The 15,000-nt window shown below is 34.4% G+C and overlaps 1 protein-coding gene across 2 annotated transcripts in view; it reads right to left on the bottom strand.

Moving 5' to 3' along the window:
• Window positions 1-5,590: 5,590 nt before the first annotated feature.
• Window positions 5,591-15,000, bottom strand: part of LOC144979674 (uncharacterized) — a 24,815-nt gene continuing 15,405 nt past the window's right edge. The window contains exons 4-10 of one of the 2 annotated variants that reach the window (XR_013646753.1): window positions 13,780-14,019; window positions 11,496-11,672; window positions 11,031-11,189; window positions 10,441-10,783; window positions 9,752-10,149; window positions 7,947-8,826; window positions 5,591-5,714 (exon numbers count right to left, since the gene is read on the bottom strand). Coding sequence is in view for 1 of the 2 variants with exons in the window: in XM_078926529.1 (XP_078782655.1) it covers window positions 8,483-8,826; window positions 9,752-10,149; window positions 10,441-10,783; window positions 11,031-11,189; window positions 11,496-11,672; window positions 13,780-14,019 (1,661 nt within the window). In the remaining variant the exon portion in view is untranslated. Of the gene's footprint in view, window positions 8,827-9,751; window positions 10,150-10,440; window positions 10,784-11,030; window positions 11,190-11,495; window positions 11,673-13,779; window positions 14,020-15,000 lie in introns of both variants that reach the window. The other variant, XM_078926529.1, reaches the window with a different exon arrangement.

Here is a 15,000-nt window from a genome sequence, read left to right as displayed (position 1 = left end):
TTTTATGGATCCCTGATTTCATCATATCAGTTCTGTCCACTGACAGGTGGGTGGATATCGCTTTCAAGAACTTATGTCCTTATATGAAATCCTGAGTTTTTGACCAATCAACGGATTGCTCTTTTGATAGCTCGCTTGTCAACATGAGTCAGCTCAGCCCTTGATTTGTGTAAAGGCATCACAGGCGGTATATGTTGTGTAACTTCAAAGACCACGGTTGACCGAAAGCGATGAATGGAAGCCTACTGTGGCGTGGAGAACGAGGTCTTGTATGTATAGTTACGTCATATCTCAACGCTCGTGAATTCTTAGTACGGCTGGACTCACAATCAAAACTGGAAATCTGTGTTTTAAACTCTTGAATCAATCGAGTTACATCAGTGCGTTCGTCTCATTGAGAAATGAAAAACGATATATAAATCAAGAACATCGACCGGAAAATAAGGAAATTATCATAAAATTATAAAATTTGAGAAAACTATTTTCAAAATCAAATATATTACAAAAAAGGTTATTTCTAGACCGATTTTTATGAGACAAAGACAATTTTTCTCCACTTTTCAAGCTGATTCCAACAATGAGGTTTTCAAATTTATCGCGATAAGATTATTTGTCATTATTTTTTTAAATACCCAATTGACGGCTCAGGAAATGAATACGTAATCCTTGGCGGCTAGCGAGTAGGTGTTAAATTTTGATTACCCTTTCCCACGCAGACGCACACACACACACACACACACACACACACACACATACATACACACAGACTGAACACACAATGTATGTCTTTCACTTCTGGCCAAAGTCGCCTTATTACAACTTAGACTCGAATGATAACAGCGAGTAGGGTGTCAGATTAAACTTCAGTTTTAAAGGTCTAATTCAATTCACACCGTAATAAATCATAATAATGATCATTCTTGATATATTAGAGCATTAAAATATTTAATTCACATTACTATAAATATATTTTAAATATATGTATTTTGTAATTATTTTAGCGACGATACGAACCCCTTTTAATCGTCGAGCCGAACGATAGGATGCAAGACGACGATAAGTCGGTGTGTGTGTGTGTGTGTGTGTGTGTGGGTGTGTGTGTGTGTGTGTGTGTTTGTATGTGCGTCGACGTGGGAAAGGGTAAGCAAAATTTAACACCTACTCGCTAGCCGCCAAGGATTACGTATTCATTTCCTGAGCAGTCAATTGGGTATTAAAAAAAATAATGACAAATAATCTTATCGCGATAAATTTGAAAACCTCATTGTTGGAATCAGCTTGAAAAGTGGAGAAAAATTGTCTTTGTCTCATAAAAATCGGTCTATAAATAACCTTTTTTGTAATAGATTTGAGTTTGAAAACAGCTTTCTCAAATTTTATAATTTTATGATAATTTCCTTGTTTTCCGGTCGATGTTCTTGATTTATATATCGTTTTTCATTTCTCAATGAGACGAACGCACTGATGTAACTCGATTGATTCAAGAGTTTAAAACACATATTTCGTGTTTTGATTGTGAGTCCAGCCGTACTAAGAATTCACGAGCGTTGAGATATGACGTAACTATACATACAAGACCTCGTTCTCCACGCCACAGTAGGGCTTCCATTCATCGCTTTCGGTCAATCGTGGTCTTTGAAGTTACACAACATATACCGCCTGTGATGCCTGTACATAAATCAAGGGTTGAGCTGACTCATTTTGACAAGCGAGCTATCAAAAGAGCAATCGTTGATTGGTCAAAAACTCAGAATTTCATATAAGGACACAAGTTCTGGAAAGCGATATCCACCCACCTGTCAGTGGACAGAACTGATATGACGAAATTAGGGCTCCATAAAATGTTATATCATGGTAGGCTCCACCCTCTATTTCTGTTCTGGCGTAGATAGAAGGCGATAGCATTTCGGATGTCATAATGACTAGTGGGCAAAGGGTTAAAGCTTCCAAACAATCCCAATCGTCGTCTATCTCTCATCGGCCCCGTTAGCGCCCTGATGCGCAATCTGTCTATTGTCTCCGCGAGAACGGTCGTTTGCCATTTTCTGGGTTATGGAAGGCCTAGATCATGTGGAATTTCTTAAAGGGCAAAGAGTAAACTCCAAACAATATGTTTCAACTACAAGCCCTCAATACAAAAAAAAAATAAATACTCGCACGGGTTCGAGGTGGCAGAGATTCGATATTGCAGCATGACAATGCGCGACCCCACACTAGTAGTCAAATTCGGTTCAAACTTATGACCCTACAGCACCGTAGCCCTACATTTAGTCCGGATCTTGCCCCATCTAACTATTTCTTGTTCCTCAACGCTCAAGAACTGTGAAAGGAGACCGTTGCAGCAGTGATTTGGAAGTAGTAGCAGATGATGATGGTCGTCGATGGTGCAGAACAAAATCATCGGGATTCTTCGTTGGAGGCGTGGGACAACTAGTTCGGCGTTGGTAGCTCTGTGTTGTTCTCGATTATTAGTACGATACGTAGCTGAGATTCTAGGCTTTATTTTCATGTATTATGTTTGTATGTGCTGTTGAAAACAAAATAAAGTTTTAACAAAACGGTATTTATAATATATCAGCCCGCCCTTGTATATACAAACAAACACACACACGCGCGCGCACACACACACACACACACATATATATATATATATATATATATATGCATTTAAATATATATATATAATATATATATATTATTATATATATATATATATATATATATATATATATATATATATATATATATATATATATAAATTATGTCACTCACTTATATATGGCCAAGACGTACGTTTCTGTGGCTTTCGTCCACGTCTTCAGTCGGCAGAATGTCCGAAGAAAAAATGTATTCCGTATTTAATACTCCTTATGTCCTTGCTTCCGTTGTGTAGTGGTGATAAGTGTTGATGTGTAGTGACATTGTTGTAGTGTGCTCTCATTGCTTATATTCTGTGTGTGTGTGTGTGTGTGTAAATGTGTGTGTGTGTGTGTGCGTGTGTTGTGTGTGGTGTATACATGTCTGTGTATGATATTGTTGTTGAATGTGGTTGCGGGGGGAGGAGGGGTATAATAGGGTCGGGAAGGGGGGGGGGGGGGGGGTTATTATTTGACCTTTTGCGTTTTGAGCTTGAATTTATTAGATAGAGTGTTAGAGTGTCTGCACATTGTCATTAGTTCTTATCTTTTGTTTAAGGTGCTATTGTGTCTGTGGCTGTGTAACAATATTTCCAGTTTCTCTGTCAGGCACAGGTTGCATTTTCTAGCACCGCATCTGTATGGGCTGCTTTGCCTGATGACCTCCCAGGTGATTGTTGGTGTTTTATTAGTGTTTATTTGTTCCCAACAGTGCATTGCTAATTTGGTGCTTTTTGCTTTGCTTTCATGTGTTATGGAGGCTTTGTGATTGTTGTATCTTGTTTTGAATGGGGGTTCTGTGCGCCGATGTATTGTGCTGCGGTGTTGTCAGTGGTTATGGTGGCTTTGTAGACTATGGCGCTTTTCTGGCAATTTCCTTTTAGAGGGCAATTGTCCTTCTTTCTACAGTTGCAGTTGTCTTTATTTTTATTGATGTTGTTGGGTTCGGATATGATTTGTCTGTTGTGGTTGGTAATGATCTGTGATTGCGTTGTTGAACGGCGGGTTGAACCATATTATGTTCCTTTTTCTGTTTTATACATACATACATACATACATATATATATATATATATATATATATATATATATATATATATATATATATATATATATATATATATATATATCAGGTGTGTGTGTGTGTCAGTTTGTTTGCTTGTTTGTTAACATCGTATTTATTCCACCTCACCTCTTATAAAGAATATCATCATCGTCTTCATTTTCTTCACATCGCTTTCATCTCAACACCATAGTTACCTTCTCCGTCTCCTCTTCCTTCTTTGTACTGTTACAGCTCTATTTAAATTTGTGAAAATATTATGCGACGTTGTGGTCTTTTGTTATGTTTTAGTAAGCGTATGACTATATATCCACACAGGAAGTCTCCAGTCAGTCTTTGAATTCGTCACAGCCGTTGTCGACGGTGCTAATGCTGACGTTCTTAGGTTATGAAACTAGGTTTGTTAATCTATGGTTTGTTATAATAATAATATGTAGATCCGGCGCCCAAGTCCTGCTGTAGGGAACACAAATGTTGTCCTTAGAAAAGGCTCTTTAGTCAAATTTTCTCACCACATTTTGGAGTAAAATGAGTGCGTTGCTAATGTCGAAAATGTTTTACCTACATGTTAAGTGTTGCTGTTGACTGTGTGCGCTCAGTATGTGGTCTTGTGGTATGACACTCGCTTTCGGATCGGAAGGCCCTGGGTTCGAGCCTCAGTCGGCGCATAGTTGAGTCCTTGGAAAGGTAACAAAAGAGTCCGGATCTGATCGAATCCCAGGAGGAATGAATTGATTTAAGTATATGCAAGCTGCACATGGTTATGGGTTGGTGGGTTAATATTTTTAAGGGAAAGTGAAAGACGCGCTATTGTCATAATAAATATAGGAAAATATATAACACGATTTTCGATTTCGATGATTACAATTGAAGACAATTTTATCGAGTGTTTCTTTTTTATGACAACCACCGACACCCGACAAACTTATGGGAAGTGGGCAGCAGTCGTGAGTGTACCAGGGACTCAGGGAAGTGTAAACCAATGGGGAGTGAACCTGGGACTATGAGAGAAGGGGGTGTTTCTTTTTTACGAAACCCGACGAAACTCGACAAAGTTGTGGGAAGTGGGCAGCAGTGGGGAGTGAGCCTGGGACTCAATGAAGTGTACACCAGTGGGGAGTGAACCCCAGGTCTGATTCATGGACCGAGACTATGACCTCACTACGGTCCATTCATGAAGCCAGACTATGCAGACTTAGAATAAACAAGGGACTAAACGGGTGAAATTTACACCCGCGATCTAGCAGGCGTAAATAGCGTAGTCTGGGACTAAATATCCAAATTATAACATTTGCTACTGGCTGGGGGTGGGGGGGGGGGGGGGGGGGGGGGGTTAATTGGTAATTGCACAGCACTTAGAACAAGGCTACACCGTGAATAAGCATTATATAAGTGCCATCGTTACACTTATATTTACTAAAAACATTACACACACATTCTCAAACAATTTTTACAGCCATAAACTTCTCTCTCTCTCTCTCTCTCCCCCTCTCTCTCTCTCTCTCTCTCTCTCTCTCTCTCTGTGTGTGTGTGTGTGTGTGTCCCTCCCCTCTCCTCTCTCTCTCTCTCTCTCTTACAAAAAATAACAGACACATATCGTTCCGAATGAAAAAAAAATGCCCCACAAAGTTCACACAACAGCAACAACAACAACAAAATGGGGGAAGAGACAGACACAACTTGTATAAAAATAAGACGTCTTGGCTGATTTCATTGTTCATGTGTTTGGGGGGAAGTACATTCTATTATTGATTCGTGCAATGGATAATTCTGGATCAAGTCCAATTGACGTCATAAGGTAACGTTATCAGATCGGGATTTTCCGTTATGATTATGGAATAAATAATCATAAGGTTATAATTTTAATGCTAAAAAATTCAACACAGTTGAGATTGTGGGCATAGATAACTTTATTATTATTTTACATGACTATCTCATAATGAACAAAAATATAAACAAGAAAAAAAGTAATCGTCTTTTGTTCTTAACTTCAACACCCCCCCCCCCTCTCTCTCTCTCTCTCTCTCTCTCTCTTGGTGTCAATAATTTTGAGAATAATCACTCGACTGCTTTATTTTCTCTTCTTTCGTCGTTCTTTGTTGCCCGTTAACCATTTTGAGCATTTGATTTATTTTAAAATATATTTATAAAATATGCATATCATTCATATACAGTATAAATCTACATGAATAAATTAAATAAGTGAACACACAACTAAATGTTATTGAGACATTTAATACTATATTGTAACAAACGGACTTGGAATGTATGTGTGTGTTTGTGTGTGAAAAATAATAAAATTAAATATGTACATATATTATGGCAATACTGATAAAGTGAAAACATGGCGATTTGGATTTGACAGTTTACTAAAAGTTAAAAACAAAGCACTCTTCGTTATTTACAATACAGTGACCCCAGCTGCAAGCACAATCAGGCTATAAGCATGCTCAGGGCTAAAACAGAATGTTTGCTATGTAAATTTACCCCTTTATAAGCATGCTCACCAAAAAGGACTCCGTGTATAAGCACGCTCACTTTTCTGACCGTTACTTAAAAATTACAAAAAGAAAATAGAATAAATAAATAACTAATAAATTAAAAATAAAAAAAAAATTCCCTTTATTCATCCCATAGGGGAAATTTTTCTCTTGGGTCTATTCCAAGGGAAGACTGGAATTACCCAGAACATTGAAACGTAAGTGGGTGGTGGGGGGGGGGGGTTAGGTATTGGCACATTCTCTTATTGCTGCTGAGATTCTGACATGGCACTGGAAGCGGGATAAGGGAAAGGAGGGCTGAGGCTGTCACCAGATGTGGCCAGAGTTAATCATCCATCAAGATAGTCATTTTGATAGCCACAGTTTGTTTACAATGGTGTCAAGTGAGCTCACCGTGTGAGGTATGAAAACCAGGTTCAAACCTGTCATCTTTGTGACTTTCTTCATTTCACACATGTGTATGTTGACAATGTGTTTTGTGCTCCATACCTGAACTCTGCACCAACAACCTTAGAGGTTAAACAAGCAGTTAAAACCACCAAACTATATCTCCAACTCAATAGCCGAAAACAGAGTCGGTACCAAGCTTCTTTACCCGTCATCGCACACATCCGACATTATACTGTTGCATATTAAGGCAGAAAAGAAAGGTTTTGTTTAAACCCCCCCCCCCCCCCCCAAATAAAAAAAAAGAAATAAATAAAAGAAAAAAAAAAAAGCTAAAAAAACTTTTTAATGGGCATATGGTAGTTTTCAAGCCTGCAACCCGGTGCATATCAATAAATATCAATATGTATACATTTGAAAACTCAGAGGAAAGAGTTATCTTTACTGATACATGAGCATTGACCATAAACTTTACAAAAACATAAGCACGCTCTGCTTGATTTCCGAGGACCGTGCTTATTAATGGAGACCACTGTTATAATATCAATAATAAAATTTCCACCAAACTTGTTCAATGGCGTTTTACAAACATAGTTGACATGAAAAGTTTTTTTTTTAATTTAAATGTTACAGTTTTATGAAAACTAAATATTACAATTGTAAATGATCTAACTACTACGCTATGCTGATACCAATGGAATATGAGGAATGTGGTTTTGGTACATTCAGGAAAAGTTAATTTAAAATAATGTTCTGTCTTCAGTCTACACTTGAAGCACTCAATTGTATTAGCACTTCTGCTAAAGACCAAGAGAGAATTCCAGATTGATGGTGCCGCAAAGTAAAATGTATTTTCCGAGAATTTGGTTTTAGACATTTTTCTTTCTAAAGTGGTGTGTCCTGAGGAGCAAAGAGATGTCATATATCGTATCATTCCATCTTGTAGGGTTTTATGAGCTCAAATGGCCTTTCCTCAACATTTTATCCCAAGGGATCTTTGGTTGAACTTAGCAAAAACAATTTATTAAGACAATCACACATACAAAGAGCCATTCTTAAAATGATAAATGCCTCACATTTTTGTTTTAAAATGAAGGTGCAGTACTAAACCAAATTTTACTTCACAAAGTCTCACCCTTTCGTTCACTCAATAAAAACATTTAAAAAATAAAAATATGTTTAATTAATAAGTAATGCCATTCACTTCAGCCTTATTGACATGGATTTGTTATACATGTATAAATGATATTAATATTAAGATTTTAAAAGGAAATTTGAATTGTCATAATTATGCATGTTGTATTAAATTATGTTATCAAATTATGAACTACCACTTACCCTCAACCCTTCTCATCCTAACCTCTCTAGTTTTTAAAAGTAAAAAAACATAGCAGTATTGTGAAAAAGTATAAAAATCAAAAGGTATTAAAGTTTATATTGAACATTACTAAAATAAAGGATTCTAAAATAAAACCTGATGAAATATTCAGAAAAAATGACGATCTATGAACTATAAGGTTAAAATAAAAACAATTCGCTTAAAATGATTAATATTTCTAATCAGAGTATTCACATATTATGTCTTTGAATCAAACAAGTGGAGGTAGAGATTATCAAGAGCTTGTGAAAATAAATATTGTAACCACAGCCAAATTTCTTAAATAATCGATTTTTAAAAAGAGAAGAAGTGAAGTTTCAAAAGAAAGTAATAATGGAATCCATTTAGATATATATATTTTTTTTTAAATATGTGAAAACATTGGTCTTGATAAAGATCAACTTACTGTCAAGTAAATAAATATCCTTATTCAGTTATATTCTAGATGAAGATTGAAAATAATGATAGCTATCAACAACTGGCGATTATGATTTTCAATGTCTCTACCAAAAGAAACGTTATGAAAATATCTTGCAAAGATTTTTGGAGATTGCCTTTGTGACGGAATAATATCTTAGACGTGTTTTTGGATTTAGATAAAATGGTGAATTTTTCCAAATTTCCACAGTTCTAGTTATTTTGTTTGGTTCATTATCAAAAAATGCTATCACTCTTTTTAACTTTTTGAATTGTTTTAACTGACATTCATTGGCAGGTATATGTATACTCAATGTAAATCGTCTTGATAATTCTGTGCCTTTCAAAGTTTTCAGAGTATTCACTCGTCTGAGTGAAATAAGGAGATGAATTTCACTGTTCGTCTTAAAAGTTGACACAATCCTTGAAATTCTCCCTGCAATGCCTGAAATGTAAAATAAAACAAAATAAAACATTCATAAGATTTCTAAAAAAAAAAAAGATTAATTTTGTTAAGTGATAAAATAACCACCAAAGAGAGGGTGTTCGCTACTACATGTGCTGCCTCTATTTACAGATGTGAGTCAAACATAAAACATCTGTTCTAATATCGCACACAGCTGTATACCAAACATATGTGATAAAATTTTAAATGCTCAGATGCCTTTCCCCCACTCGTCGAAATTAAAAAAAGAAAGGGGAAAAAAGTAAAATTGTCATCCTCATTCAAATCAGCGAGATGTGGACTTAATAGAAAATCCAGATATTTTTTCATGCAAAAAACTGTTGGTTTTTATAATTTACTGATTTTGTGTTTGATGATAAACAGCCATTTACCTATCTCATATGCATCACATATTCTTCCCAAATACATTTTTTGAGGCCCTTGACCCAAAGCTTTTAAACCTTTAAATAGTAGAATGAATAAAAAACAGAGACAATAATTTGGTATTTTTTCGTCAACTGGACAAATTACTGGTCTATTAAAAAGTAGGGATGTACTTTAAACTAGACCTTTTCCCCCCAATTAAATATGAATATATGGCTAAAAAACGAAACTCTTGAACATAAAACTGTCATTCATAACAGTCTTTGGAAACATCTCAAACATCGGTTGATACCAAAGTCGATAACAATTCATTGCAGCTAAACCAAGGAGAGTTGCTGAGGCTTCAGGTTTCATGGATAGTGATCCTGAGTCAAGTCTAGCAAGACTTGTGACATGGATGTTAGCCAACACTTTCAGAATTTACTCCATATCTTCAATTTAAAAATGTTGTTACACAAAATTCAAATGGAGTAAAACTCAGTCTAATAAAGTGAAATAGGAAACAACAAAACAAAAACAAAATAAACTTCTTGGTACGTACCATAATTACGCATACATGCCTGTTGGACACCACCATCAAACAACTTGAGAGCCAGGGGGTGACACAGCTTCTGAACATCTGATAGTTCTCTCAGGACTCCTTTAAATTCTAACCTTCCATCTTCTTTACAAATAGAATATTTTTTATTGTAAACTTGTGTATCATGACAGCATTGTTTTCGACTACGCAAACGATATGGGAATTGAGTTCCACAACATCTTGTTCTACCTCCAATAGCATTTGCACCACAGCAATATTTGTTATCTGTATTGTTAAACTTTCTTCCGTCGCAGCAAAGTTCGGTGTTAATGTCAAAACTTTCTCTCTCATTACATTTTTCAATACAAGGATTTGTATAGTCTCCAAATTTGTATGCTTTATTATCATCACTGCAACAACTGAAAGTGAAGAAATATATACAGGTTACTGAACATGATATTTTGTTTATTCCAGGACGAGCAATTTCAATTTATTAACTAGAAAAAACACTTCATCCTGGAGCATAGACTGGCTAATAATAAAATCGTGTTTTGTCTTTTTAAAATCATTATTTAGTCTATGATATCATGAATATGTATATCTCATATTTACAGAAGAATTTAAGACAAGGGAACAGAAAAATGACAATAAATTATAACAATAATTGTAAACCCAGCCCTAAAATTAATTAAATTGCAAACATAACTCACCTCCCTTTCTTTGGTGGAATATCATTATGAACTCCATTACAACATTGGCCATTACCATTCTTGTATTTTTTCCCATTACAACAAAATTCTTCTTTAGGGTTAAAATAGTTTAATCCACAAAGTGAGTTTCCGCGGGGAATCCTGATAAGTTTCCCTCTGTTACAAGCCCACAGCTCTTTATTATAGGTAGTTCCATTGTTTCTTTCATAGTCAAAGCAGCACTCATTGTCTTCCTTTTTTAATTTCATACACGGTTTGACATTTTCGCAACAAAGTTCATTGGCTTTCATGGGTAAACCATTGCAGCAGTGCTCCTCCTTCTTGACTACACAATAAAATGCACCTGCATATAGAGAGAACAAGAAAGAAAAAGCTCTGAATATTAACATAATAATTAAAAAAAAAACAAACATATATAAACTATTTTAAAGAACCCCCCAAACAAGGAAACAAACATATCTTTATCAGACTGGTTGTTTTGCCCTGCGTTTCAAATAAATTTACTTCTGTGGTTTTGAAAAGGTTGCAATTATCTCTTCTTTTCAAAAAATGAAAGGGCACTTAATCCCAAAACCTCCAAGAGTAATTACCTTCACAACATTTCTCAGTACTATTGTCGTAAGGGAGTTTGTTGGCACAACATGATTCGACTCGGTTATCAATGAGGTATTTTCCACACTGGGATTGATTAAAAGATCTTTTTATGGGGTTTCCGTCCAAGCAAAAATGTGTGGTCACGTTGTAGTATCCTGAAACGTCAACAAGTATTAAGCAATTAAAATATAACACTACTGACTATCTTTTATTCATTCATATTCACGATTAATAAATTATAGATAGATAGATAAATAAATCTAACTCTATACAAGTTCATTTCATAAAGGTTTTTATGATCTATAGGTATTTAAATAATCAGAATCATCTTTAAACCAAATGCCATAACTTAAAAAAATATGGTTCAACACTTCAAATGCCAAAGGTACATTTTAATCAAGGTTTTGCTGGTTGCTTGTTTGGGTAAATAAATAAGTAAATAAATGAGGTTATAGTTATACCTGAGCCGCAGCACTTCAAATCAGAATGTTTTGGAATGCTGTGAGTTGGAAAGCCATACAGTTGTTTTTCGCAGCATATTTCCTCAGTGCTTGTGATGTTTGATCCACAGCACTGGTTCTCAATAAGGTCACCATCCTCACTTTTTGAAATTGTTGGAACATTTTTAATAAGTCGATCTGTTAAAAATGGAAGACAATTTGGCGTTTAAAAGATCAACAATTATGGAACTAAATTTTCCACAAAATAAACCAGTTGTAGCTTGAATTCTTCTTTTAAAAATGATTTATATCAGTGATCCAGTGCAAAAGATGGGAGTATAGGCCTATGATTCATGAACTATTGAAGTTCAGACCGATGTTTGAAATTGAAATAAAATTACCTTATTTGATTCACATATTATGTAATTCATTAAATATACAGGGAGTCCATAAAGTCTTTCCGTGATTTCAAAGACTTATTATTCTAAGACCATTATAGATTATAAAATTGCAATGCTATGTTTTAATTTAAAAAAAAACAATTGCTCACCTTTTAAAAGGAAGGATTATATTAATGATTATATCTCATCTCGTAATTTAAGATCGTGTGATCAGCATCTTTTGAGCATCACAAAATTAAAAGACAGAACCTTATATTTCTCAGCTCCAACAGTGTGGAATTCTCTGCAATTCAATCTGCGCTCTAGCTTTACTGATTCTGAAGCAGTTTTTAAAAGAAAATTAAAAAGTTATCTCTTTCTGTTATATTTAGATGGTACGAAGAAAGAAGCCATTGAGCATTTATTTATTATTCTCTCTTTTTTTTTTAATGAATTAAAGTTGAAAAATAATGGATAAGCAATCTTCATATATACCAGAGGTTTAATTACATTATTTTTGTAATGTCACCTCATAGAACATAATATTTACCCTAATTTACAATGTTTAAGATGTTATATATTGCATGTCATGTATATTGTGTGCCTAAAGCTTATTGTATGGGATGGGCGCTGTATAAATAAACTACATTATTACTAGATATTTACATTTGGTTTTCACCATCTTCTAATGAAAAGTCATACATTTATGCCTATAAGTCATCGACTTTCATTACATCACAAACGTTAGCATAATGAAAATGATATGAACTTAAAGACCTCATGTTTCTCTCCTTCTGTTTCGGAAACACAACATTGCGTCAAAATTGTCTTTGTGTAATGTAAATGAATGAAACCAAATCGCCATAAGTAGCTGAACAACGTTTCATAACCCAATTTGGCAGACCATTACATGACATTTAAACGATTTAAATAACAAACAAACAAACAAACAAACAAATGGGTGTTCTAAATTTGCTAAGACAGAAAGTGTATGTTTGGTATTGACAGATGCACGGAAGAGTTATAGGCCAATCTTCTTTACTGTGGAAACAATTACTGTAAGTATCTATTTAGACATGCTATAATTCCATGCTGCATCCCATCTTTATAAATATCGGCCAAAGATAATTTTTCAGGTAGACTCGGTTCCTCAACCTTTGAGACATATCGTTTTCAAATTTCTAAATGACACGTTTTCAGGCAGATAGAATGGGAGAGATGGACTCGAGTGCCTGGCCGCCTGGGTCACCAGACCTTTCTCTGCATGACTTTTTCCTATGGGGCTACACCAGAGACATTGTTTATTCAGCTTCCATACCAGATGTTGGAACGCTTACCATGAAAAAAAGAGCTGTTATTGATTCCATCACGCCACAAAAGTTACAAAACACATGGAAAGAATTCGAAAACATGTTGATTTTGCTTGTAGGTAGCCATGGCAACCATACTTTGGCACAATGAGTTAAAGATGACGGTAAACAAAATGTTACATATTTAAGGTATTCATCAGTCCATGTTCAAAGTACATTGGCTGTAACGTTCTTGTGTTAAGGATGTCATTAAACAGGGAAAGACTTTATAAACACCCTGTATTTTGAAACTACTCAATTTATTACAATCAAACAGAAGGGAGCTTTGTTATTGAGCACAATATTCAATAAATATGATCAAAATGCTTTTCACAGGGTCACAAGCCGATGACAATACTTGAAATGTAGGATACCTGTAAGATGCTCTTACAATAATTTTTTTTTTCGACAGTGACAACGCTGTTATGAATATGAGTAAAGTGTCTTCTTTAAGGCTCCAACTTTGAGCTCCGACAGTGGACTTGTACCAGAGGCTTTTTAGTAAGAAGCCAACTGTTATACCACTTAGAGCACAGTGACACAAAATGTTCAAATAATTTAGGAAAGTACACTAACCTTCACAACATGAGTCTTTCATTCTATCAAAGGAATCATTACCACAGCGGCCTTTCGCTTTTTCCATTTTTACTCCATTAACACATTTGAATTTCTTTGTATTGAATACATTCCCATTGCAACATCCGATGAACGGATATAGTGGCATGACATTATGGCAACACATATGAGTCTGTGTATTATACACTTCCTTCTTGACTTCCTTCTTACCACAGCATTTTAAAAAGTCTTTGTTCTTTACTGCGAGAAGAAATGAGGTTATTAAAAAATGAATTAATTGCTAAAGTTTCAATGATATCAACAATCAGTGATGATAATAGCAATTTATCAAAAAAGAGGAAAATGCATTATCAGTCCGTCGGTCAAATGCAACCAAATGTTAAAACAAAAACAACAACAATCTCTCTCTCTCTCTCTCTCTCTCTCTCTCTCTCTCTCTCTCTCTCTCTCTCTCTCTCTCTCTCTCTCTCTCTCTCTCTCTCTATATATATATATATATATATATATAATATATGTATGTATGTATATAATAAAAACAAAAACCATGAAATGATAGTGCTCAACTTTGTAATAAAAGGAGCTTTCACTTCCTGATGAGAGCGAATGCTTGAAACAGTACTGTAGAAGTTGATCATAATTATACTCAAAATATTTTATTACATATATATATCTATATATATATATATATATATATATATATATATATATATATATATATATATATATATATATCTATATCTATATTATATATATATATATATATATATATATATATATATATATATATATATATATATATATATATATATATATATATATATATATATTATATATATATATATATATATATATATATATATATATATATATATATATATATATATATATAAATAATACAATAAAAAACATAAATATAATATCATAGTTACATGTAGTAAAATACTGCAAATCTACTGATTATGTACTGTATAAATTTGACTAATCAGTATTTAATAAATGTTGAAACATACTCTATCGAACAAAGCAAAAGAAGTAAATTAGATAACCTTTGATTACTGTAATATATTATTATCTCTCTAATTGCAGATGACCTATAGAAATAACATTGTAGAATATGTAGACGATGGAATGTGAGATAGATAGAGAGAGAGAGAGAGAGAGAGAGAGAGAGAGAGAGAGAGAGAGAGAGAGAGAGAGAGAGAGAGAGAGAGAGAGAGAGAG

Source organism: Berghia stephanieae, chromosome 1 (genome assembly GCF_034508935.2).
Source record: "Berghia stephanieae isolate SIO BIC M18660-M18661 chromosome 1, UCSD_Bste_1.3, whole genome shotgun sequence".
In the NCBI taxonomy this organism is placed as follows: Eukaryota; Metazoa; Mollusca; class Gastropoda; order Nudibranchia; family Aeolidiidae; genus Berghia; species Berghia stephanieae.
Note: the sequence above shows the minus strand (reverse complement) of the source record. Positions and strands in the feature narration are given on the sequence as shown.